This window comes from Crinia signifera, chromosome 8 (genome assembly GCF_055691185.1).
Source record: "Crinia signifera chromosome 8, ASM5569118v1, whole genome shotgun sequence".
NCBI lineage: Eukaryota > Metazoa > Chordata > Amphibia > Anura > Myobatrachidae > Crinia > Crinia signifera.
The window spans coordinates 97,171,102-97,197,784 of NC_139224.1; the positions used below are offsets into that span (position 1 = coordinate 97,171,102).

Consider the following 26,683-nt stretch of genomic DNA (forward strand, 5'->3'; position numbering starts at 1 on the left):
AATAAAAAATAAAAGAATTCTATAAAAAATTTAAAATTTAGAACTAAAAATTTAATAAATATTTTAAACCCTTGGGGGTCAATTACAATATCTCTTTAAGCTAAACGTCATTTTAGACGAATCTCCATCATGTGTTCCATTGGGTGGTCTCTTGCTAAAGTCACATCCTATTATGGTCAGGCTTTACCCATATCAACAGCGGACTTAAAAGCAGCACATATGTTTATTAATATCTTTATGTCCTTTGATGCAATATACTTTTCAACCCTTAGGTGGCGCTGATATATCATGCGTTCCACTTGCGGTTCAAATAGACGCCATCTTTATCTATTTACCCACACACGACCACGTTCTGGTCAGTTTTTTCTTATATAATTATGTACTGCAGCAAATCATATTAGCGATTTGCTAACTGTCCGTTGTAGTCATTCAAGTACAGATCTTTGGCCCCCCGAGCCTGTAACACACCGGCTGACACCTTCAGCCGATGTGCGGCTCATCTGTGCGTTCCACCGGGAGTTACTTCCTGGTTACGCACTTCCGGTTTCACCGGATGTGCGCGCAGTGCCGCGCCGATCAACTGATTGGCGCCAAAACCACCCTTGTTTAGATGATTCATTAGGGTATATAAGCCCGACCAGGACAGTCCTATGTTGTGGCTGATCCGGTCTCCTGGGCTGAGGCGTTTTGCCTCCACATATGCATTGATGACTCTTCATAAAAGTATGTAATTTTGTTTTTTCTGCATTATGGATGTGTGCCTAGTGGTTTATGTGCAGACATCTAAATCGCATTTTGTATATGTATTGTTGTTATAGGCTCCTTGATAAAGGTCTGAATATGGACTGAAACGTCGGGGTTTGAGGAGAACGAAATAAATTGTACCATTGTTACCATTTTTAACGAAACAAATGACTCTGTATTATTCTTAAAGGAGAGTGTTCAAATCCCCCCCCAAAAAAGTGGAGGGATATCTGGACTATATTTGAGGGGCATTGTTCACATGTCTCCTCTTTTGAACACCCCTACAAGTTGTCTACAATCAAGTGTGAGTGCTGTCTTTCTGTGGTCTATTCTTTGGGGTGCATAAGATTTTATCTTTTACACCTCTTGACCTGTCACCCACGATCAAACAGCCCTTTAAAAGAGATAAATCCGTCTACGCCACAATCAGCTGGATGTCCTAAGAGTCTGGTGCCTGACTCACTTTGTGCCAGCAAGTGATTACATTATTTTCAATCAATAATTCCAAGAGACACATCGCTATGGCCGCTGGTGGCCTTGGATTCTTGGACGACAATCTACTTAATCAAGCTGAGACAGGAATAGTCTCACTTACTGATGATGACGCGGACAAGGTCCTGTTCGATCAGATGGACTTTGACATTTTACCTACCGTATCCCCAATTGATCTCTACCAACGCCTTTTAAAACTAAGGAAGAGGGAGACTGATCTCTCATTACATGGGCACTTCTTATCAGAGTATCACAGAAAAAAATACATACCCCGAGGCTTCAGAGTACAGAATATCCCAACCCTAGGACGCAATAATCCGAACTTTTGCAGCCGCTGGTGCGGAGTATTAAACAAATGCTCATTAGATCTGATGCTCCTAGTGGTCGAGGAAGTCGGGTCTGAGTTGAAGAAAGTTAAAAAGAACATAGAGGACTTCGGAGTGGAACATCTAGCCACAATTAAGAGTGAAAAATCCTGCAACCTCATCGACAAACTGAGGGTACAGGTGGATAATTACAAACGGGAGTTGGTGTCTTTCAAACAAAATAAATTAGCAGTAGTTACTGCAGATTATCAGAACCACACCGTGTACAGGTGGCTCTCTGGCGACTCTGGGTCAAGGCGTCCACAACGTCCATATCGTAACAAGCGTCAACAAAGGAACCCATACAATTTGAACACAGGTTCATCAACTTCCGCATCAGACACCAACCAATCGAGCGCTCCTCACGATTTTTTAGGTTCAGACGGTGGAGTACCCACCCAACCTGTAAAACCCCGAAGAGGAAGGGGAACAGGCCCCATCCAAGAAGTGGTAGATTTAGGAAAACGGGTCCGAAAGCAAATTCTGAATTAGTCTTCAATCTATCTGACAAACCCTTGACTCCAGCTATGACATCGTTGCTTTCTAAAGGTTTATCATTCGTGCCGACAAACCCACATGACAACTTTTCGGCCTCAGTCGACTTATATAAATTCAGTCGCAAATTACGTCTGCACGAGCAATTCAAAGAAAATCCATCAAGAGGTCCCATCACCCCCTTTCGTCCACCTTCAATGTACGACCCCGCATCATCAAATGCTAGTATTAAGACATTTTCCAGATTAGTCGAACATCAGATCGCCGGAACCCCAAGGAAACCAGAGTTTGACAACCTCACACAAGATGAGAGATTGGCCCTGAGTACACTTAAGCGAGACTCAAGCATAGTGATCCGTCAAGCGGACAAAGGTGGAGCAGTCGTCATTCAAAATTGGACCCAATACGACAAAGAGATTATGCGCCAATTGTCGGATACAAACACATATAAATTACTCAAAAACAATCCCATCCCAGATTTCAAAAAGCAAGTTGATACAACACTTCTCCAAGGATTCAATTCAAAATGGCTCACCAAAGAAAACTTTGAATTTCTCACAGTACCGTTCCCGGTGTGTCCAATAATATATACCCTCCCCAAAATCCATAAATCCCATGTTGACCCCCCAGGTCGACCCATCATCTCGGCTCGATCTTCACTGTTACAACCGTTGGCAATATTTTTGGATTATCATTTACAGCCATTAGTCACCACAAGCAGCACCTACATAAGGGATACCTCAGATTTCATCGATAAGATATCAGACGTTAACATCACTGGCACTGAAAAACTGGCGACAATGGATGTCTGTTCATTATATACAGTAATCCCGCACAATGAGGACCTAGCGGTGCTACGGAAAAAATTGGACACAAGAGATATATTGGAACCACCAACAGATTTCCTAATTCAACTGGCTTCTCTAATCCTCAGCTGCAATCATTTTATGTATGACGGCAGGTATTATGTACAACTCTCCGGGACTGCAATGGGGTCAAATTTAGCCCCAGCGTACGCAGGACTTTTCATGCTTGATTATGAAATGACTCACATCCTGCCAAAGTATTCTGAGTCAATTGTCTTTTATAAGCGATTCATTGACGACGTCTTTGTTCTTTGGGATGGCCCCACTGAATCCTTTGAAAACATGGTCAGTGACCTCAACAAGCTAGACAATCCCATCAAATTCACGCATGCCATCGACTCCAATTCCATCAATTTTCTAGACATTAATTTATCCTTGATTGACCATTCCATCCAGGTGAGCTTATTCCGAAAGGAAACAGACAGAAACACGTTGCTGTACACAACGAGTCAACATCCTCCTGCGTTAAAAGAAAACTTACCTATATCTCAGTACATGAGAGTAATTCGGAACAATTCCAATCAAGTCTTAATGGAGAAACAGATAAACGAGATGACTGCACGCTTTATTGACAGGGGCTACTCAAACAAAACTTTGACGAGATGTCTATATAAGGCAAGAAAGAACATACAAAAAAAGCAAAGAACACGTGATCAAGACATAACACCAAAAATTAACCAACGGATGATTTACGTAAACACCTACAATCATGCATCTGACAAAATATACAACAGTATTAAAAAACATTGGCCCATAGTGACTTCTGATTCATCACTAAAACTGCAACATCAACATCCTCCGATGTTTGCCTATAAAAAGGGAGCTAATTTGAAGCAGCTATTGATGAGACCTACCCTGAATCCAAAGTCCGAACATAAAACCACGTGGCTCTATAGTAAACGTCCAGGCTGTTTTCGATGCACAGGGTGCACCACGTGCAGCAGCATGATGCAGGGCCCCACTTTTCCACATCCCCACTCTGGGAAACCGATAAAAATCAAATATCGCCTACATTGCCAGATGGACTTCGTGATTTACCTTCTCAACTGTCCCTGTGGGTTGGCCTATGTAGGAATGACCTCACGGAAATTCCGTGAGAGGATGGCCAACCATCGAAATTCCATCAGAACAGCGTTAGAAACAGGGAAAGCTGAGCTTCCAGTGCCCCGACACTTCCTGTCGGCGGGCCACCAAACATCAACACTAAGATGCCGCCTGATCGATTGGGTCCCCCCGTTAGCGAGGGGAGGTGATCGAGGATTACTTTTGAGAAAAACGGAATGCAGGTGGATCCACCAATTGGGTACATTGTCCCCACGGGGCCTCAATGAACACAATCCCCTAGCAATATTCCTCAAAAACTAATACCACCATTTATCCGCATACTGTGTAGAGACTATCCTCCTACACAGACTATCATTCTTCATTATCCAAGACTCATGAGAATAATCACTCCATGTTGGGCACCTCAACATCTGTCAGGACCATGGCACCAAGGATGAGACTTTATTTGGTTCCACCCATATCAGTATTAATTGTAATATATTGTAATATAAAGAACCACCCAGTGTGAACCACATGTAACCGTAATCACATATTTTTTGATTATATATAAAATAATATAAATAATAATAAAATAAAAATAAAAATATTTAAAATTTTATTAAGAAAAAGAAAAATTAATAAAAAATAAAAGAATTCTATAAAAAATTTAAAATTTAGAACTAAAAATTTAATAAATATTTTAAACCCTTGGGGGTCAATTACAATATCTCTGTAAGCTAAACGTCATTTTAGACGAATCTCCATCATGTGTTCCATTGGGTGGTCTCTTGCTAAAGTCACATCCTATTATGGTCAGGCTTTACCCATATCAACAGCGGACTTAAAAGCAGCACATATGTTTATTTAATATCTTTATGTCCTTTGATGCAATATACTTTTCAACCCTTAGGTGGCGCTGATATATCATGCGTTCCACTTGCGGTTCAAATAGACGCCATCTTTATCTATTTACCCACACACGACCACGTTCTGGTCAGTTTTTTCTTATATAATTATGTACTGCAGCAAATCATATTAGCGATTTGCTAACTGTCCGTTGTAGTCATTCAAGTACAGATCTTTGGCCCCCCGAGCCTGTAACACACCGGCTGACACCTTCAGCCGATGTGCGGCTCATCTGTGCGTTCCACCGGGAGTTACTTCCTGGTTACGCACTTCCGGTTTCACCGGATGTGCGTGCGCGCAGTGCCGCGCCGATCAACTGATTGGCGCCAAAACCACCCTTGTTTAGATGATTCATTAGGGTATATAAGCCCGACCAGGACAGTCCTATGTTGTGGCTGATCCGGTCTCCTGGGCTGAGGCGTTTTGCCTCCACATATGCGTTGATGACTCTTCATAAAAGTATGTAATTTTGTTTTTTCTGCATTATGGATGTGTGCCTAGTGGTTTATGTGCAGACATCTAAATCGCATTTTGTATATGTATTGTTGTTATAGGCTCCTTGATAAAGGTCTGAATATGGACCGAAACGTCGGGGCTTGAGGAGAACGAAATAAATTGTACCATTGTTACCATTTTTAACGAAACAAATGACTCTGTATTATTCTTAAAGGAGAGTGTTCAAATCCCCCCCCAAAAAAGTGGAGGGATATCTGGACTATATATATATATATATATATATATATATATATATATATATATATATATATATATATATATATATATATATATATAAAAAAAACGGGAAGAAAACAAGTACATTTATATGTACTGATAGTCTATGTCAGTGATCCCATTGGGGGGGGGTTTGGTCACATGGCCCGGAGGTATAATGAGCATCAACTTCTCTCATAGGATGTCTATTGGGTCCTATCGTATAGATCTCCTTTTGGGGAAACACTTGTCACATGAGTGGAAGTGCCAGGGAATACATCCTCTGCCATCTAGGTCAGCTGCCTTATCTCTGCCTCAGTGTCAGTATGAAGTGCTTTAGTAATGTCCCAGTTTTCCACTTGGGGAATCTCTTGCTGGCTCCAGATTATGGGCACCACCATGTTTGGTCAGATTATATAACCAAGTGTTAACCAGTGGTGCTTCAGTTCCAGTCCCACAGACAATTGGACTTCAGTATCACTTTTAAAAAGCCATCTTGGGAGAATAGAGAGGCCCCAGTGCAATAAGTCTTCCAGCTGTCTATAGACTGTAGAGCCAGTGTTCCCTTGCATATACTCTAAACCTCCATCTGTGATATCTACTGAATCAGCTCATTGATTCTGGCCTGGTGTACAGTCTCAGCTCATCAGCTTCAGCCTAGTGCACAGCACCAGCTCACTGGTGCAAGCCTGTGTACAGTCTAAGCTCTTTGGTTCCAGCCTGGAGTACAATCTCAGCTCACCAGTTCCAGACTGGTGTACAGCCTTAGCTTACTGGTTCTAACCCAGTGTACAGGCCCAGCTCACTGGTACCAGTCCAGTGTACAATAAGTCAACTTGAACCAGCCTCTTAGTCCATTCCTGAGAAGCCACACAGTCTACCATCAACTGCTGTATAGCATCCAGAACCTGTTGTCACTAGCACATGCACATACACTTTATATGTCCTCCAAGCCATCTGCCTCCAGCATCATTTACAGTTCCAGGCATTGACTCAAATCCGGGAACATGGGCAGAATCGGATACCCCTTGACAATGCTGTGCTTAATATATCTCCAGTTACCATTTCCATGTGTAATCTGTCTGCTATTAACTCTTGCTTTGCTGTTATACTCCAGGTAATTAACTATATGGATCCCTGCCTGATCCAATAGCTGTTACATCCCTGAGCATAGGACCAGGTGACATCTCAAGCACATACGCATTTCAAGTACCAGTGAGCACAAACGTATAGAAACAGGAGTGGTTGTTATTGGCATGAAGACCTCACCAGTGCAGCTTTAAGAGCCTTACTAAAACAGGTTCAGTTGTTTCCTAACACGAATGACTGATGCTGCCAACATTGCAATGGTGAACTTGTGTCTTTTGATGCAGTACTCAGATCGCAGATGTTGGCAGGAGGCACCGTTTTTCTACAGGTGCATTCTGTTGCATTAGCATTTTTATACATCGTGCTGCGTCCAAAGATAAGGTGTTTTGCATCCCTCTCAGATTTATGCTACATTTTTATATGTTTGAATGCTATCTCATTTTACTTTGTGTTAGTAATACTTATAAAAGAAAACACAGAGCCATACCCAGGCCATACTGTATATGCTGCATATTGCTGTATGGCGCAAGTTATTGGGGGGTTGGAGTCTGAGCACCTGTTGTAAATCGATCACACAACTAATAATAAATGTTACCATAAATGTTATTAATGTTAATAATTTTTCTTGTCTTTTTAAACTTCAAAGCAAAGGAGAGACAGATTTCTGAAAGACCACCTTAAGAGGATTTTGAAAAATGCTGAGAAACTTGGCCTGGTAAGTAGGGAGAAAAATATAGTAGTCATTTCTCTAAGTTGACAGTATAACCTGCTTGTTAAATGGGTATGTATGTATGTAAGTATGTATGTATGTACTGTATGTGTGTGTTCTAGCATAACTCTAGAATGCCTGGAGCAATATACACAAACCTTGGTACTGTACACATACAGTATGAGTTACAATCTGGAAAACAATACTGTGGTGGTAAGACACCCTTATTACCCTCATGGGGTCCTGGGGGCGCAAAAAGTGGTTCGCCCACTACACAAAGTGGATCATGGAATCAAGATATCCAGCATAACTCTAAAATCTGGAAAAAATACTGTGGGGGGTAAGACACCCCTAGCACCCGCGTGTGGGTCCCGGTGCCCAAAAAGGGGTCTGGCCACAATACAGAGTGGATCAGGGAAGCAAGATATCCACCATAACTCTGGAATGCCTAGAGCAATGTACACCAAACTTGGTAACCATATGACTTTTAATCTGGAAAAAAATACTGCGGGGTAAGGCACCCCTAGCACCCCTGTGGGCCCATAAAGGGGTCTGACCACTACACAAAGTGGGTCAGGGAAGCAGATAGCCAGTATACCTCTGAAATGCCTGGAGTAATTTACACCAAACTTGTTACAAATAGGACTTCAAATATTGTGGGGGTAAGACACCCCTAGCTCACCCTTGAGAGACCCATGGCCCCAAAAAGGGGTCTGCCCACTACAAAAGTGGGTCAGAGAAGCAAGATATGGCAAAGTGGCATCGCATCGAGGGGGTAGAGGACATGGGGTTTAAGAAAAACAAAACTATGCTCACATACGGGAGCCTGCCACAGACAGGTGTATGCCGGTCATGGGCATGGTGAGCGTTTAAGCTTAACACAACCTAACCTAGGCAACACCTCGGCTAGTTTTGATTATAAGCAATGAACTTAAATATCCTTTATCTTAAACTTTCAAAGTTGTATAATTGATAAATAACCAAACACCATACAGCAGTGTTTCCCAAACCAGTTGCTAGATTTACTAAAGCTTCTTAAAATAAAAATTGGTAGTGTTTCCCATAGCAACCAATCAGATTCTGTTTCTCATTTCTATTTTGCATCCTAGAAAATTGATAGACAGAATCCGATTGGCTACTGTAGGAAACACCATGACCTTATATTAGAAGCTAGTAAATATACCACCCAGTCTTCATGGCCCTCTCATAGTCCAGGTGCTATGGGAATCCATTAAATTCATTAACACAGGTGGCTTAATGATTATCTCAGTCAAGTTGAACTACCCACCTGTGCTAAAGCAAAGACCTCCCTAATTTGTGCACTAGATCAAGCTATGAGGCCTGGGTTTGGGAAACACTGTTCTAGTGGAGCAAATCTGTTTAGAAGAAGATAAACTGATGCTGAATTCATACTGCCTTTTTTTTTTGTAAACAGGTAAACTATAACCTTGACACATTTAACCTCCGTTGTGTGTTTTGTGTGTATAGTTTATTCTGTACAGTATTTACCTTTACTCCTTCATCCACTAGGGGACACTGGAGTTCCTCTTCACAGTGGATAAAGAGGTGTATTAACTGAGAGTTGTCACCTTACATTTTTTGGAAGTGTGACCTCCTTCTATACCCCTCCCCAAGCTAAAGTCTAAAGGCCCCCATACACTAATCTGACTTGTCCTAAGGTGGAAAACACGTAGCAGCATCTGCCGGGCGGCGGAGCAGGAAGCGGCTACTGAATTTGAAAAAATATATTGTAACACTGTAGGGGAATTTGGATGCCTTTTCCTGGGGTAGAAGGCAGCCAACAGCAGCTGAGTAATCACACCAGTCCAGTCTTTGTGGTACAACTGGCCGCAACCAGTTTTATTTCAGCAGAAAACAAAATAAACATAAAAAGAAAATACCTTGCCTGTCCGGCACTAACTATACACAGGATGCTCCTAACTGTCACTAAAGAAAAATACAAAGTTTCCCAGTCAACACTGGGGACTCACTTGTAAAAGGCAGGTTTGCTTCTCACACAGAGACTCTGCAATCTCCCAGGCAGTCCTCTCACACTATTCACTCTGGCAGCCTTTTTACAGCTTGTTTGCTGATTAGCCCTCTGTGAGGCAAAACACCAGTTTCTAAAAGGTGTAGGACAAGAACCTGGGACAAATATACCTGCCCTTAAACACTACTCCAGTGTTCTTGTCACATATCCCCCTCCCCTGTTTCGAATACTTGTAGCCCCCAAACAGAAGGTGCGGGACAATGCATCTGCATTGACCAACTGTGAACCTGGTCTATGTTCGACCTTAAACTTGAAATCCTGTAATGCTAGAAACCATCTGGTTACCTGAGCATTCTGACCTCTGTTTACATGCATCCATTTTAAAGGGGCGTGATCTGTCACTAGCCTGAACTGTCTTCCCAAGAGGTAATACCTCAAGGTATCTAATGCCCATTTAACGGCCAAAGCCTCCTTTTCCACAATGGCATACCTTTTTTCATGCTCATTGAGTTTCCTACTCAAATAGATGATAGGGTGTTCATCCCCATCTCTGGTTTGGGACAACACAGCCCCTATCCCTACCTCTGAGGCATCTGTCTGTACAACAAATTCTTTTGAAAAATCTGGCGTTATCAGTACAGGTTGTGAACACAAAGCCACTTTTAACACTTGGAACGCTTTTTCTGCATCAGGGTTCCATTTCACCGTATTTGACTGCTTCCCCTTGGTAAGGTCTGACAACGGCACTGCTGTGGCTGCAAAATTAGGAATAAATCGTCTGTAATACCCAGTTATTCCCAAAAAAGCCCTTACTTGTTTTTTATTCACTGGCCGAGGCCAGTTTTGAATAGCATTGATTTTATTTAATTGGGGCTTAATCAGACCTCTACCTATGGTGAAGCCCAAGTACTTAACCTCCTCCATTGCAAGGCAGCACTTCTTTGGGTTAGTAGTAAACTCTGCTTCTCTGATTGAGTCCAGTACTGCTTGTACTTTAACCAAATGGGACCCCCAGTCCGTACTGTGAATTACCACATCATCCAAATATGCAGCTGCATATTTTCTATGGGGCCTCAAAATTTTATCCATCGTCCGTTGAAAGGTTGCTGGAGCCCCATGCAACCCAAAAGGTAACATCTTATACTGAAACAGCCCCTCTGGAACCGAAAAGGCTGTTTTTTCTTCTGCGCTATCAGTTAGGGGTATCTGCCAGTAACCTTTAGTCAGGTCCAATGTGGTGAGAAACCTGGCTGTTCCCAGCCTTTCTATAAGCTCATCCACACGGGGCATGGGGTATGCATCAAATTTGGACACCTCATTTAATTTATGAAAATCATTACAAAAGCGTATGCTACCATCTGGCTTCGGGATGAGAACTATAGGACTGGACCACTCACTGTTGGATTACTCTATGACTCCTAATTCTAACATGTTTTAAACTTCTTTAGAGACAGCTTCTCTCTGAGCTTAAGGAATCCTATATGGCTTTAAATGAACCCTGACCCCTGGTTCAGTGACAATGTCATGTTTTATTATGGTCGTTTGGCCAGGCAGCTCTGAAAATATCTCCCTATTTCGGTTGAGAAATTCTTTAACCTGATTGTTCTGATCAGCTGACAATGTCTCTGACACCTTCACCGCGGGAAGCAACTGAGGTGAAGACGCCAAAGAGCAAGGCTCCGCTGACAGAGACAACCTATCTTTCCAGGGTTTGATTAAGTTAACATGGTAGATTTGTTCAGGTTTTCTCTTACATGGTTGGTATACTTTATAATTGACCTCATTCACTTTTTCCAAAATCTCAAATGGTCCCTGCCATTTAGCTAGGAACTTGCTTTCCACAGTGGGCACAAACACAAGAACTCGGAGCAAATTCCCGTAACTTGGCACTCCGGTTATATACCCTCTGTTTAGCACTTTGGGCTTGTTCCATGTGCTCTCTGACAATAGGTACCACGGTGGGTTGTCCTTCCCACGTCTCCTTAGCAATGTCCAACAGCCCTCTGGGGTGTCTACCATACAACAAATCAAACGGAGAAAACCCAGTAGAGGACTGCGGAACGTCTGATGGCCATCAACAAGTAGGGCAACAAACAATCCCAGTTTTTCCCATCTTTGTCAACAACCTTTTTTAACATACTTTTTAACGTTTTATTAAATCTTTCCACCAACCCATCAGTTTGGGGATGGTAGATAGACGTCCTGAGGTGACCTTAAACAATTTGCACAATTCTTTCATGACCCTTGACATAAATGGAGTACCTTGGTCAGTCAAAATTTCTTTTGGTATTCCCACTCTACTGAAAACCTGCACCAGTTCCCTAGCTATCGCTTTGGTTGTGATAGTGCATAAAGGGACAGCCTCAGGATATCGAGTGGCGTAGTCCATTATTACCAAAATATACTGATGGCCCCGAGCGGATTTTAACAAGGGCCCCACGAGATCCATGGCTATTCTGTCAAATGGGACCTCTATAATAGGCATGGGAACTAGTGGGCTCCTGAAATGAGGTCTCAGGGCATGATACTGGCATTCAGGACAGGAAGAACAATATTCAGACACTTCTTTATACACCCCTGGCCAAAATAACCTTTGTAAAACTCTTTCAGTGGTCTTTTCTGCCCCTAAATGTCCTGCTGTAACATGACTATGGGCTAAATCTAGTACCGTTCTCCTATAAGGTTGGGGAACTACCAGCTGATCCACCACTTCCTCACCCTTTTTGACAATGTGGTACAAAAGCTCATTACAAATAGCCATGTGGGGATAAGAAATCTTGGCACCTGGTACCACGGTTCCCCATTAACAACCTTAACATTTTCTCTAGCCTTTAATAAAGTAGAGTTCTTTAACTGTTCAGACATAAACAAATCCTTCTTTACCTCCAGATCGGACACTACTACCTCTCCGTTTCCAGCAAGAGGGTCCTCACTGGACTCTCCATCTGTCCCCTCCACAGCCAAACTAGCAAAAGGTAAAGGGTCAGAAGGTTCAAAGGACCCACATACATCCACAAAATCATTGGCATTAACTACTGGCTCTTCACTTCTCCCATCTGTGGCTAAACGTGATTCCCACAGCTTCCAAAAATGAGGAAAATCCCTCCCTATTATGGCCTCATGCACCATAGAGGGGACCAGTCCTACTTTCACAATTGCTGACCCACAACAAGTTTCTATATGTACTTCAGCCAGGGGCGGGCTGGGCCGGGGGGCAGGGTGCCACATGCCCCCCGGGCCAGTATGTAGTGGCTGGGCCTGGGCCGGCTGTGTGCATCTTGAAGTTGCACAGCCCTGCTGCCGCAGCCGTCTCCGGGTCCTGCTGCCACACACTGTCCTCCCTGTATGGCGATGGCCCCTCCAAAAATGGCCGCCGCCTTGGAGGAGACAGACACTAGAGGTACTGCTATACCTCTAGTGTCCGTCAGAGAGTGTCTGTCTGACAGCGCGGCCAGCGCTACCCGGAAGTGCGGCTTCTGGTAGCACTGGTGCGCTGTTTAAAAGGAACCCCATGACGAGGAGCATCCAGGGCTGCTGAGAGGGGGAGCAGGTACAGTTTACCTGTGGAGGCCGCCGGCAGGAGCACGGGTGGCCCTGCACCAGGACTGAATGAAGTACCAGAAACTGTTCCTGCCTGGGACCGGATCATGGATGCTGCATGTAGTGAGGAGGCCCTGGAGGAGCTCATGGAGGCTGAGCTCAAGCTGACCCTGCTAGGAAAAACTGCCTGCACTGTAAGTACATTGTTCTGCCTAGACTTTTACATGGTGTGTATGTGTATATATGTGTGTGTGTATATATATGTGTATATATTTGTGTGTCTGTCTGTCTGTCTGTCTGTCTGTCTGTCTGTCTGTCTGTCTGTCTGTCTGTCTGTCTGTCTGTCTGTCTGTCTGTCTGTCTATCTATCTATCGGTAATGAACAAGCAGTGCCACTCCATGGGTTAAAGCAGGCAAATTTGTTTATTGGGCATGACGGTGTGTGGCATTATGTGTAATGGGCATTGATTAATTGTCATTATGCTTAATTGGTATTGCGGTGTTGTCTTTATGTGGAATGGGCATTACGTTGTGTGTCATTATGTGTAATGGGCATTACGTTGTTGGCATTATGTGTAATGGGCATTACGGTGTGTAGCAATATGTGTTATGGGCATTGCGGTGTTGGCATTATGTGTAATGGGCATTGTTTAATTGGCATTATGGTGTGCGGCAATATGTGTAATGGACATATCGGTGTTGGCATTATGTGTAATGGGCATTGTTTAATTGGCATTATGCTTAATGGGCATTGCAGTGTTGTCTTTATGTGGAATGGGCATTACGGTGTGTGGCATTATGTGTAATGGGCATTACGTTGTTGGCACTATGGGTAATGGGTATTGTGGTGTTGGCATTATGTGTAATGGGCATTGTTTAATTGGCATTACGGTGTGCAGCAATATGTGTAATGGGCATATCAGTGTTGGCATTATGTGTAATGGGAATTGTTAATTGGCATTATGTTAATGGGCATTGCGGTGTTGGCTTTATGTGGAAAGGGCATTACGGTGTGTGGCATTAGGTGTAATAGGCATTACAGTGTAAAATTTTGCAGCGTGCCTCCGGTGCGCGCTGTCCCTGTTTCGGAGGTGTGTGTGTGTGTGTGTAGGGGAATGATTGTTTAATAATTGCTGCATACTACATAGAGGGGAAAGGGTAGGGTGGTGAAACGATGGTGATGGTGGTGGGCCACTTGCTTGTGTTGCCCCCCAGGCTGAAAGTTGCCGGCCAGCCCCTGACTTCAGCAGTGGCATAATGTTGGGTATCCCCATGTATACAAGTAACCCCAATAGGTATTTGCTGGACCTTTAAGGGATTCACTAATCCAGCTTTCACAAGGGTAACCAAACTTCCTGAGTCCAGCTAAGCCTCTACCCGGTTACCCTCTAAGAACACATCACACATTTGTCTTTCAAGTTTAGGAGAAGGCACCACAGTACAGGCTAATCTAGCAAAGAAAGACATTCCTGCGATTTTCAAAGGCAGCATCACATTGCATGGGTTCCTGCGTAACTGGGCAATTAGCAATAATATGACCTGGCATACCACACCTGAAACATTTAATCACACGATTATCAACCCGTTTGGGCAGCATACACCTTTCTAGTCCCATAGGCTTGTCTCCAGGGCCACTGTTTACAGTCTCTCCAGCCTTGCGCTCTCTTAACCGCCCAGCAACATTTTCTCATGGAACAGTCTTACCAGTCTGCACTGAAGGGCGCTGTCGGGGATCTGTGGGGTGCTGGGTGGTCATCAGTAATTCCTCTGCCGCCAGATACCTCTCTACCATGTCCACTAACCGGTCAGCAGTATCCGGATTTCCATGGCTCAGCCACTTGCGCAGGACCACAGGCAAGGATCTCAAATAGCGGTCCATGACGACTCTTTCGACCATCTGGGGACCAGTTAATGTCTCTGGCTGTAACCATTTTTTGGTTAGCTGAATAAGGTCGTGCATCTGTGAGTGAGGAGGCTTCTCAAGGGCATATACCCAGCGGTGCACCCGTTGGGCTCTTACGGACAGTGTGACTCCCAGGCGGGTTAGGATCTCAGTTTTTAACTTGTCATAGTCCCGAGCATCTGCAGGGCTTAAATCAAAGTATGCTTTTTGGGGCTCACCCGAGAGAAAAGGTGCTAGCAGACTGGCCCATTGTGCTTCTGGCCAGTTCTCACGCTCAGCAGTCCTTTCAAACGTGGTCAGATAGGTCTCCACATCATCAGTCTCTGTCATTTTCAATCACAGTACTAGAGCAGTGGTTCTCAAACTGTGGGTCCTGACCCCGACCATCTCTGCATGGGGTAGCTACTCCATATTGCTGACCATCAGGCTGATGACATCTCTAACCTCTCAGCCAGTGATCGAAGGAGTTTGAAAAGTCTGTTACTTCAGAATCCTTGCATCATTTTGTACCTCCAAAATGCTGCCACGAATGTGGGGTTTGCTGACCTCACGTGTGATGACTGTTCTGTGGTAACTTGCTGGGGTCCTGCATTAAGTTTTATTGTCTGACGGGGTCCCAGAGCAAAATAGTTTTAAAACAGCTGTACTAGAGGAACACCATAAAGTTAATCTGTGACTGCAGCCTGAGTAAGTATGACCTTACTCAGACTTGCAGTCGCAGGGAGAAATTGAGAGGCCAGAAATTATGGTTTGGATCAAACCTGAATTAGTTTCGCTAACTGTAATAAAATGGAAATCATGAAAAGTATTCTTTTTTTTTTTCAGTAACACATTTGAATCTGTAATGCATAACATCATTTAGCCATATATTTTGTCGATTTTTCTTGGAAGCCTGGTGATGGTGAAGAAATCCATTATAATGCTGAAGTCATTTTGACAAGCCAAGCACTAAATGAGATCGTCAAACTCCTTAAAGATGAGGACTGGGACTCAACCGTACTTGAAGATCATCTTCAAATTATTCTCCTTAATTCAAAGAATCCTGAGGACAATTTTCCATTTGACATTTTCTCACTGGATATCTTCTCGTATGTAGTAAAGGTAGGACTTTTTTAACACAATCTTAATATTTCTGAAATCCTTCTTTTTCAGGGGCAGACAAAAGCACTCAGTAATGGGACTTATGGGTATACATGAGCATATTTTAGGGTTTGTTATGAACATGGTACAGATAAGTCCCTGTTCATCGTACTTATGGCAGTGGATAATCAAAGCATGTTTGTGTTGCTCACAGGTGACTTGAGAAGATTATCAGGATTTCATCTTGGCCGCTAATGGTGCCCATACACTTCTGTGATATTGCATACAATCATTCCATTTCATCCACATCTGTTCGATAAATCCAATGATTGTATGCACGTTTTGTGTACCATGCAAGGCGATGCGCGGGTTTGCCGGTCAAATCTCACATCTATAGATATTATGTGTGTAACCCCACTTCTTGTAAAGGTTACACCCAAAGTGCCGCCACCCAAGCTAAATATAACTAGTGTCGTTTGGGAAAACACTAATTCAAATTACAGTACTTGTGTACTATCACGGCGCCCACGATAATTAGTCTCGTAATTTTTAATCGCATCGCATGCCATACACCCGATGGCATGCGATGCGATTTAAGCCCCCTATGCGATGTAAAATTGTATAAGCACCCTAATGGTTGCTTCCAATGTTAAATGCACCCCCACGCCACCCCCCAGTATAACCGTGAACCAGAAGCGTGTTGAGCGCAGCGAGCCCTCGAGGGGCTACGGTACGCGTCCTCCAACCTTTTCATACCCCCACTATCCACGTCGGCATGGAGTTGATTTTATAAAGTGTGGCGAGCACAGCGAGCCACCGAGCCCGAAGCGTGGCGAGGGGCCGCGTATACCTGTGAAGTTCTGCGCGTCCCCTCACGGGGCCCGCTGCGCTCGCCACGCTTCGGGCTCGGTGGCTCGCTGTGCTCGCCACACTTTATAAAATCAACTCCACGCCGACGTGGATAGTGGGGGTATGAAAAAGTCGTAGGACGCGTACCGCCACCCCTCGTGGGCTCGCTGCACTCGCCACGCTTCGGGTTCACGTTTATACTTGGGGGGTGGCATGTGGGTGCATTTAACATTGTAAGCACCCATTAGGGTACTTATACAAGTTATAATCGCATCCCATCGCATTGTATGGCATTGTATGCCATATACAATGCCATACAATTTTAAAATCGTATGACATTGTGGAACATCGCGCGTTATGGCATCGCATGCCTTATGTTCTGCGACGGGCGCCGTGATAGTACACAAGTACCCAAATTACGTATATTATACCAACCTAACCTTTTATTTAGTTGTTTTCCTATAACATATGCTATATTTTTATATTCCAGGTCTGGTTCCCAAATGAGTTTAATAACCTGTCCTCACTTATGGTAAGTATGGGTTTACATATTCACATGAATCCAACAGTACACACTACAGTATAATACAATCTTCACATTACATTTTCTTAATACTATACCATCACTACCAAAGAATGACCCGAAGTGCGCCCTTGTGGTGTGAGCAGCTACTCTAAAACCCCCCCTGTTAGTGGGAGGCAATAATAGGAATAGAGAAAGCAGGGAATAGAGAGCGCTTAAGCCACCAGCTCAGACTTCCACCAATAGCAGTTAAATATAATGCAATACAGTTTGTAATCGTAAAACCAGAGTGCTTTTATTAAAAAAAATGTTTTTCAAGTATCACATCTGGAGATGGTATTTCTTTTGGAAACGTATAGTCAACAACCCAACGCGTTTCGTCTTTACAAAGACTTCATCAGGGGTTTAACCATATTCATAATTATAACGCTTGTACCGGCGTGTAATTTCTTCAGTACTCCATAAGTCATAATATTCCCCTCATAGGGGTATCAAAGTAAACGCAAGCTATGGAGCGTAATTTCTTCCAAGATAAGGAGGGCTGGAATCACTTTCCCCTCAAATGTGGAATACTCTTTGTATCAGATTGTCCCTGTATAGGGTTTAAGGGTACAAAGTATCAATCACCTTCTCCAAACAATCAATTTGGGCACGGACAAATGTTTTACTGATAAATTGGTCCAATTTGAAACGGCTGTCAGCAATATTGGTCCAATATGGTTTATCCAGTCCAACCAAGCGATTTTAAATGTCTACTGATCCGCTGGTTTAAATGAATATAAGACAGTGTGGAGTGGAGAATCAATCACAGTTCAAATTCTTTACTGATAGAACGTTGCCTTCCCCTCACTCTCACCAGCAACCGTCACATCCAAGGTGACGTCCAGTGTGTGTAACGTACGGCGGCGAGGTTGGGTCAGAACGGGAACACGTTCCCGTTCTGACCCAACCTCGCCGCCGTACGTTACACACACTGGACGTCACCTTGGATGTGACGGTTGCTGGTGAGAGTGAGGGGAAGGCAACGTTCTATCAGTAAAGAATTTGAACTGTGATTGATTCTCCACTCCACACTGTCTTATATTCATTTAAACCAGCGGATCAGTAGACATTTAAAATCGCTCGGTTGGACTGGATAAACCATATTGGACCAATATTGCTGACAGCCGTTTCAAATTGGACCAATTTATCAGTAAAACATTTGTCCGTGCCCAAATTGATTGTTTGGAGAAGGTGATTGATACTTTGTACCCTTAAACCCTATACAGGGACAATCTGATACAAAGAGTATTCTACATTTGAGGGGAAAGTTATTCCAGCCCTCCTTATCTTGGAAGAAATTACGCTCCATAGCTTGCGTTTACTTTGATACCCCTATGAGGGGAATATTATGACTTATGGAGTACTGAAGAAATTACACGCCGGTACAAGCGTTATAATTATGAATATGGTTAAACCCCTGATGAAGTCTTTGTAAAGACGAAACGCGTTGGGTTGTTGACTATACGTTTCCAAAAGAAATACCATCTCCAGATGTGATACTTGAAAAAATTTTTTTTTAATAAAAGCACTCTGGTTTTACGATTACAAACTGTATTGCATTATATTTAACTGCTATTGGTGGAAGTCTGAGCTGGTGGCTTAAGCGCTCTCTATTCCCTGCTTTCACTATACCATCACTAATTACCCCAAGCCTATACATAGATAGTTGCATGTAATACAAAAATGACCTTTAAAAACATAGGGTGACATTTAATGAGATGGGAAAATTTGATTTTTGCGAAATCGCACTTTTTCCCGAATTCGCATATTTTATGAGAAAACCGGCAAAAAAACGTTGATTTTGCAGCGAAATCGCACTTTCTGATAGTGACATTTTTAGTCGTGCCGGAACTCACATCCAGATGTTTTCCCATTGAAAAGTATACAATTTGCATATTTAATGAGATGCGAATTAGGGAAAATATGTCTAAAAATCGCCAAACATTTAGACCAGGTTCTGATATGCGAATTGGCCAGAACCCTGCACAGATCATTGAGATCTGTGCATGATCCTGTGTTAAAAAATGTGCTAAAGTGTTGTTGTTTTTTGAAAAAAAACGGTGTGGGGTCCACCCTCCTGAGCATAACCAGCCCCGGGCTCATTGAGCCGGACCTGGTTCCAAAAATATGGGGGACAAAAAGCATAGGGGTCCCCCGTATTTCTTAAACCAGCCCCGGACTCTTGGACCGGTCCTGGTGCCAAAAAATATGGGGGGGGGGAATCAGCCCGCGGTGTCATGCCACAGCCGGTGGACACTTTTGATATAAGTTCCTCCGGCCGAACCATGAGCACCGTGGCTGGTCAGCCTTGGACGGGGTACCTGGAGGAGTCTGGACCCCGCCCCAATAAAGGGGTCCCCCCTCCCCGCAGGCTTCACCCGTCCAGATTTGGAGAACCACAAGTCCCAGCATGCAGGAATGGGCCCGCTGGGACTTGTAGTCCACGTGTAAAAAGAATGTTAAAATAAAACACACACACAGAAAAGTGAGAGCGGGGTGAGCCGGCTTTCTCTGGCGCAGCTATCACCTTCTGTAGCGCTGTCCCAGCGGTTTGGATTGGTTTTGGTTTCCAGATTTTTTGTCCCCTGTATTTTTGGTACCGGTACCGGTCCAAGAGTCCGGGGCTGGTTTCAGAAATATGGGGGACCCCTACACTTTTTGTCCCCCCGTATTTTTGGAACCAGGTCTGGCTCAATGAGCCCGGGGCTGGTTATGCTCAGGAGGGGGGACTCAAACACAAAATCGCACATTTACTCAAATGCGCACATTTTCATGTCTAAAAATCAAAATTTTCATGCCTAAAAATCAAACATTTTCATGCCTAAAAATCGCACATTATCGCACTTTTTCCAGAATACGCACCTCATTAAATATGCGAATTCACGTCAAAAAATGCAATTTGAAAAATGCGATAATGGGCGATATTAATAGTGCAATAAAATCGCATTGTATTAAATGTCACCCTTAGTATTAACTGGGCAAATAAAATAGCACACTTTTCTTATCCTATATATATTACTAAGTTAGCACTTGTTGGGGCCCATATAAATTTACAGTAAAGTTCAGTTCTCCTTTGGAAGTCAAGTAATTACTTGAATACCCCTTTCCCACTGCAGCTCTAAAACGATAAATTACCATTTTTTAAGCCTTTTTAAATGGGTGGAGCTGCAGTGGGAATGCTCCAGGTTGCTTTACCTGTTTAACAAATACTGGTATTTGTTAAACGGGTAAAAAGCAGTGTTTTACCCGTATAAAAGCATTTTTTTGGCAGTGGAAAAGGGGTATTCATTCTACCCATTAAAAAAAATGGCATGGGGTCCCCCCCCTCCCACACTGCCGTAACCAGCACCAGGCTGAAAGAGCCGGGCTGGTATTAAAAAATAAGGAAATCTGGCAAATAGGGGCTCTGCTGATTTTTTAAAACCAGCCCCAGGCTCCAGGGCCGTGGCTGGTTCCCAAAATACAGGGGACAAAATGACTAAGGGTCCCCTGTAATTTAAGAACCAGCCCCAGGCCCAACCAGCCAGCAGGGTAATGCCACAGCCAGGGGGAGACTTTTTATACAAGTCCCCCCCAGCCAAAGCATTCAGCCCTGTGACCGGTCAGCCTGGCCAGGGGTCCTGGGGAAGTGGGGACCCCCACCCCAATAAAGGGGTCCCCCCCTCCAGGACTTACCTGGCCAGGCTGAAGCCCGGTGCTGTCCCCGGTGACCCTGGAGCGGTGGTCACCGGGCTGACTCTAATACTGTGGAACTATGAGTCCCAGCAAGCCTCCCCCGCATCCTGGGACTTGGAGAACCACAAGTCCCAGCATGCGGGGCATTAAAGGGCCCGCTGGCACTTGTAGTTCCACAGTATTAAAAATACTCAAATAAACACACTGACAACCATGAAAAATAAAAGTTGAATACATATATTACACACACATCCTGATACTTACCTATCTTGAGCCTGTAGGTAGGTCCCTGGATCTGGGGTCCGGAGCTCCAGGGTCCGGTGCTCCAGGGACCTCTGAGAAATTCGGCTCCTGATTGGCCGCTAGGCGGCCCATAGAATCATTCAGAGGAAAGGTGCTGAAGATGAAAAATCAGCGTCTCTCCTGGTCGAAGGATGCGTACCGTCGTCCCTCGCTGGCTCGCTGCGCTCGCCACGCTTCGGGTTCACGTTTATACATGTGGGGTGGCGTGGGGGTGCATTTAACATTGTAAGCACCCATTAGGCCATATAAAATGCCATACAATTTTAAAACTGTATGACATTGTGGAACATCGCGCGATATCGCATCGCATGCCTAATGGTCTGCGATGGGCGCCGTGATAGTACACAAGTACCCAAATTACGTATATTATACCAACCTAACTTTAATTTAGTTGTTTTCCTATAACATATGGTATATTTTTATATTCCAGGTCTGGTTCCCAAATGAGTTTAATAACCTGTCCTCACTTATGGTAAGTATGTGTTTACATATTCACATGAATCCAACAGTAAACACTACAATATAATACAATCTTCACATTACATTTTCTTAATACTATACCATCACTAATTACCCCAAGCCTATACAAAGATAGTTGCATGCAATACAAAAATGACCTTTAAAAACATATGGTGACATTTAATGAGATGGGAAAATGTGATTTTTGCGATATTTTCGACAAAAACGGCCGAAATCGCACTTTTTCCCGAATTCGCATATTTAATGAGAAAAATGGCAAAAACCGCTGATTTTGCAGCGAAATCGCACTTTCTGAAAGTGAGATTTTTAGTCGTGCCGGAACTCACATCCAGATGTTTTCCCATTGAAAAGTATACAATTTGCATATTAATGAGATGCGAATTAGGGAAAATATGTCTAAAAATCGCCATACATTTAGACCAGGTTCTGATATGCGAACTGGCCTGAACCTTGCACAGATCATTGAGATCTGTGCATGAGCCTGTGTTAAAAAATGTGCTAAAGTGTTTTTTTTTTTTTTTTTAAATGGCGTGGGGTCCACCCTCCTGAGCATAACCAGCCCCGGGCTCATTGAGCCCGACCTGGTTCCAAAAATACGGGGGACAAAAAGCGTAGGGGTCCCCCGTATTTCTTAAACCAGCCCCGGACTCTTGGACCGGTCCTGGTCCCAAAAATACGGGTGACAAAAAATCAGCCTGCGGTGTCATGCCACAGCCGGTGGACACTTTTTATATAAGTTCCCCCGGTCGAACCATGAGCACCGTGGCTGGTCAGCCATGGACGGGGTACCTGGAGGAGTCTGGACCCCCCCAATAAAGGGGTCCCCCCTCCCCGCAGGCTTCACCCATCCAGGGCTGATGCCCGGGGCTGTCACCGTTGTCTATGGCCAGTGGACGCCGGCCTGATAGGGTTAATCCTCACACACCTAACATTGCTTTATGCAGGAGAACTACAAGTACCAGCAGACCTCCCCTGCATGCTGGGACTTGGAGAACCACAAGTCCCAGGATGCAGGAATAGGCCCGCTGGGACTTGTAGTCCACCTGTAAAAAGAATGTTAAAAGAAAACACACACACAGAAAAGTGAGAGCGGGGTGAGCCGGCTTTCTCAGGCGCAGTTATCCCCTTCTGTAGCGCTGTCCTAGCGGTTTGGTTTGGTTTTGGTTTCCAGATTTTTTGTCCCCTGTATTTTTGGGACCAGGACCGGTCCAAGAGTCCGGGGCTGGTTTCAGAAATATGGGGGACCCCTACACTTTTTGTCCCCCGTATTTTTGGAACCAGGTCTGGCTCAATGAGCCCAGGGCTGGTTATGCTCAGGAGGGGGGACTCAAACACAGAATCGCACATTTACTCAAATGCGCACATTTTCATGCCTAAAAATCAAACGTTTTCATGCCTAAAAATCGCACATTATCGCACTTTTTCCAGAAACTGCACCTGATTAAATATGGGAATTCGCGGCAAAAAATGCAATTTTAAAAAAAATGCGTTAAAAAAAACAGCATGGGCTCCCCCCCTCCCACACTGCCGTAACCAGCACCAGGCTGAAAGAGCCGGGGCTGGTATTAAAAAATCAGGAAACCTGGCAAATAGGGGCTCTGCTGATTTATATAAAACCAGCCCCAGGCTCCAGGGCCGTGGCTGGTTCCCAAAATACAGGGGACAAAATGACTAGGGGTCCCCTGTATTTTAAGAACCAGCCCCAGGCCCAACCAGCCAGCAGGGTAATGCCACAGCGATGGGGAGACTTTTTATACAAGTCCCCCCCAGCCAAAGCATTCATCCCTACTGACCAGTCAGCCTGGCCAGGGGCCCTGGGGGAGTGGGGACCCCCCCAATAAAGGGGTGCCCCCCTCCAGGACTTACCTGGCCACGCTGAAGCCCGGTGCTGTCCCCGGTGACCCTGGAGCGGTGGTCACCGGGCTGATTCTAATACTGTGGAACTATGAGTCCCAGCAAGCCTCAACCGCATTCTGGGACTTGGAGAACCACAAATCCCAGCATGCAGGGCATTAAAGGGCCCGCTGGCACTTGTAGTTCCACAGTATTAAAAATAGTCAAATAAACACACTGACAACCATGAAAAATAAAAGTTGAATACATATATTACACACACATACTGATACTTACCTATCTTGAGCCTGTAGGTAGGTCCCTGGATCTGGGGTCCGGGCCTCCAGGGACCTCTGAGAAATTCGGCTCCTGATTGGCCGCTAGGCGGCCAATAGAATCATTCAGAGGAAAGGTGCTGAAGATGAAAAATCAGCATCTCTCCTCAGTCTGTGAGCGGGTACCAGCGGGAATAGTTGCGTTTTTTTTTTTTAAAGAAGACCTGGAGTACGTTGGAAAGAAGTGGACGGGATCTTCACAGGAGGACCTTGGTGAGTAGGATTTTCTTCCACAGGTACCCCTATGGATTTCTTCGGAGCCCGGATCATGGAGCACCGGACCCTGGACCCTGTAGCCCCGGACCCTGGAGCCCCGGACCCTGGAGCCACGGATCCAAGGACCTACCTATGGGCTCAAGATAGGTAAGTATCAGTATGTGTGTAAAGTATGTATTAAACTTTGATTTTTCATGGTTGTCAGAGTGTTTATTTGACAATTTTTAATACTGTGGAACTACAAGTGCCAACGGGCCCTTTAATGCCCGCATGCTGGGACTTGTGGTTCATTCATGGTTCATTCTATTTTTTTACACCATTTTATCAGCCCGGTGACCGCAGCCCAGGGTCACCGGGGACAGCACCAGGCTTCAGCCTGGCCAGGTAAGTCCTGGAGGGGGGACCCCTTTATCCCCACTCCCCCAGAACCCCTGGCCAGGCTGACTGGTTGATAGAGTTAATGCTTTGGCCGTGGAACCTTATATAATGTGTCCCCCGGATGTGACATTACCCTGCTGGCTGGTTGGGCCTGGGGCTGGTTCTTAAAATACGGGGGACCCCTAGTCTTTTCGTCGGACCGTATTTTGGGAACCAGCCCCGGACCTGGAGCCTGGGGCTGGTTTAAAAAAAAATCAGCAAAGCCCCTATTTGCCGGGTTTTACAAATTTTTTAATACCAGCCCCAGCTCTTTCAGCCTGGTGCTGGTTACGGCAGTGGGGGGGGGGGGACCCCACGCCATTTTTTAAATCCCCCCCCCCCATCTTTACTATGGTTTAGACAGGTTTTTTAACAGGTAAGTGTGAATGTGACAAAAACGGCTTTTAAACTGTAATTTACCGTTTAAAAGCTGCAGTGGGAAAGGGTCTTTATGGCTCTTACCCGTTTGAAGACCCGTTTGAAAATAACGGATCATTACCCATTTATGCTGCTTTCCCACTGCCTACATGGGTAAAGACCCGGTTTTTTAAAACAGGTCTTTAAACGTGTAAGAGCCATAAAGCCCCTTTCCCACTGCAGCTTTTAAACGGTAAATTACAGTTTAAAAGCCGTTTTTGTCCCATTCCCACTTACCTGTTTGAAGACCCGGTTAAAATGATAGTAAAGATGGAGGGGGGGGGTTAAAAAAAACAACAACATGGGGTCCCCCCCCACTGCCGTAACCAGCACCAGGCTCCAGAACGTACCTGACCAGGCTGAAGCCTGGTGCTGTCCCCGATGCCCCTGGGCGGTGAGCTTTGGGCTGATGGAATGGTGTAAAAAAATAGAATAAAAACGATTGTCTTTTACTGTGGAACTATGAGTCCCAGCAAGCCTCCCCCGCAGGCTGGGACTTGGAGAACCACAAGTCCCAGCCTGCGGGGCATTAAAGGGCCCGCTGGCACTTGTAGTTCCACAGTAAAAGAAATAGTTAAATAAATACACACTGACACACGTGAAAAATAAAAGTTTAATCCATTACACAAACAAACTGATACTTACCTATCTTGAGCCCGTAGGTAGCCTTCAGTCGGTGTCGGCATCCGGTGTCTGCATCCTCCTCCGGTGTCGGTGTCTGGTTTCGACGCAATCCATAGGTGTAGCTGTGGAGGGAAACTATACTTAAAAATGTCCTCCGGCGAAGATCACGTCCTCTTCTTTCCATGTAGCATCCCCGGGACTTGGCAAAATAACAAACCGGCTTAACGCGAAACCCACGGACCTAGCGGCCAATAGCGGCATTCGGGGGCGGAGCCGCACGATGTAAACAAACACACGTGCGGCTCCTGCTCACAGTCCGTGGGTTTCGCGTTAAGCCGGTAAAAGACAATAGATTTTATTCTATTTTTTTACACCATTCCATCAGCCCGATGCCCACCGCCCAGGGGCATCGGGGACAGCACCAGGCTTCAGCCTGGTCAGGTAAGTCCTGGAGGGGGGACCCCTTCATTGGGGGGGTCCCCACTCCCCCAGGGCCCCTGGCCAGGCTGACTGGTCAGTAGGGATGAATGCTTTGGCTGCGGGAACTTATATCATAAGTGTCCCCCGGCTGTGGCATTACCCTGCTGGCTGGTTTGGCCTGGGGCTGGTTCTTAAAATACGGGGGACCCCTAGTAATTTTGTCCCCCATATTTTGGGAACCAGCCCCGGACCTGGAGCCTGGGGCTGGTTTTAATAAATCAGGGAAGCCCTATTTGTCGGGTTTCCTGATTTTTTAATACCAGCCCGACTCCTTCAGCCTGGTGCTGGTTACGGCAGTGGGGGGGGGACCCCATGCCGTTTTTTTTAACGGGTAAAAGGGGTACCCCTTTCCCACTGCCAAAAAAAAGGCTTTTAAGCAGGTAAAACTCTGCTTTTTACCCGTTTAAAAAAAACGGTATTTTTAACCGGGTAAAGCAACCTGGAGCTTTCCCACTGCAGCTCTACCCGTTTAAAAAGGCTAAAAAAAACGGCAAATTACCGTTTAATAGCTGCAGTGGGAAAGGGGCATTAGGCAGTGGGAAAGCAGCATTAGAT

At 44.8% G+C, this 26,683-nt stretch overlaps 1 protein-coding gene across 3 annotated transcripts in view; it reads left to right on the plus strand.

Moving 5' to 3' along the window:
• LOC146026289 (uncharacterized) overlaps nt 1-26,683 on the plus strand; it is a 98,013-nt gene that overhangs the window by 21,656 nt on the left and 49,674 nt on the right. For all 3 annotated transcript variants that reach the window (XM_083156818.1, XM_083156817.1, XM_083156816.1), the window contains exons 3-6: nt 7,359-7,427; nt 15,746-15,955; nt 17,274-17,315; nt 21,757-21,798. In XM_083156818.1, coding sequence (XP_083012944.1) covers nt 7,359-7,427; nt 15,746-15,955; nt 17,274-17,315; nt 21,757-21,798 — 363 coding nt within the window. The remainder of the gene's footprint in view (nt 1-7,358; nt 7,428-15,745; nt 15,956-17,273; nt 17,316-21,756; nt 21,799-26,683) is intronic.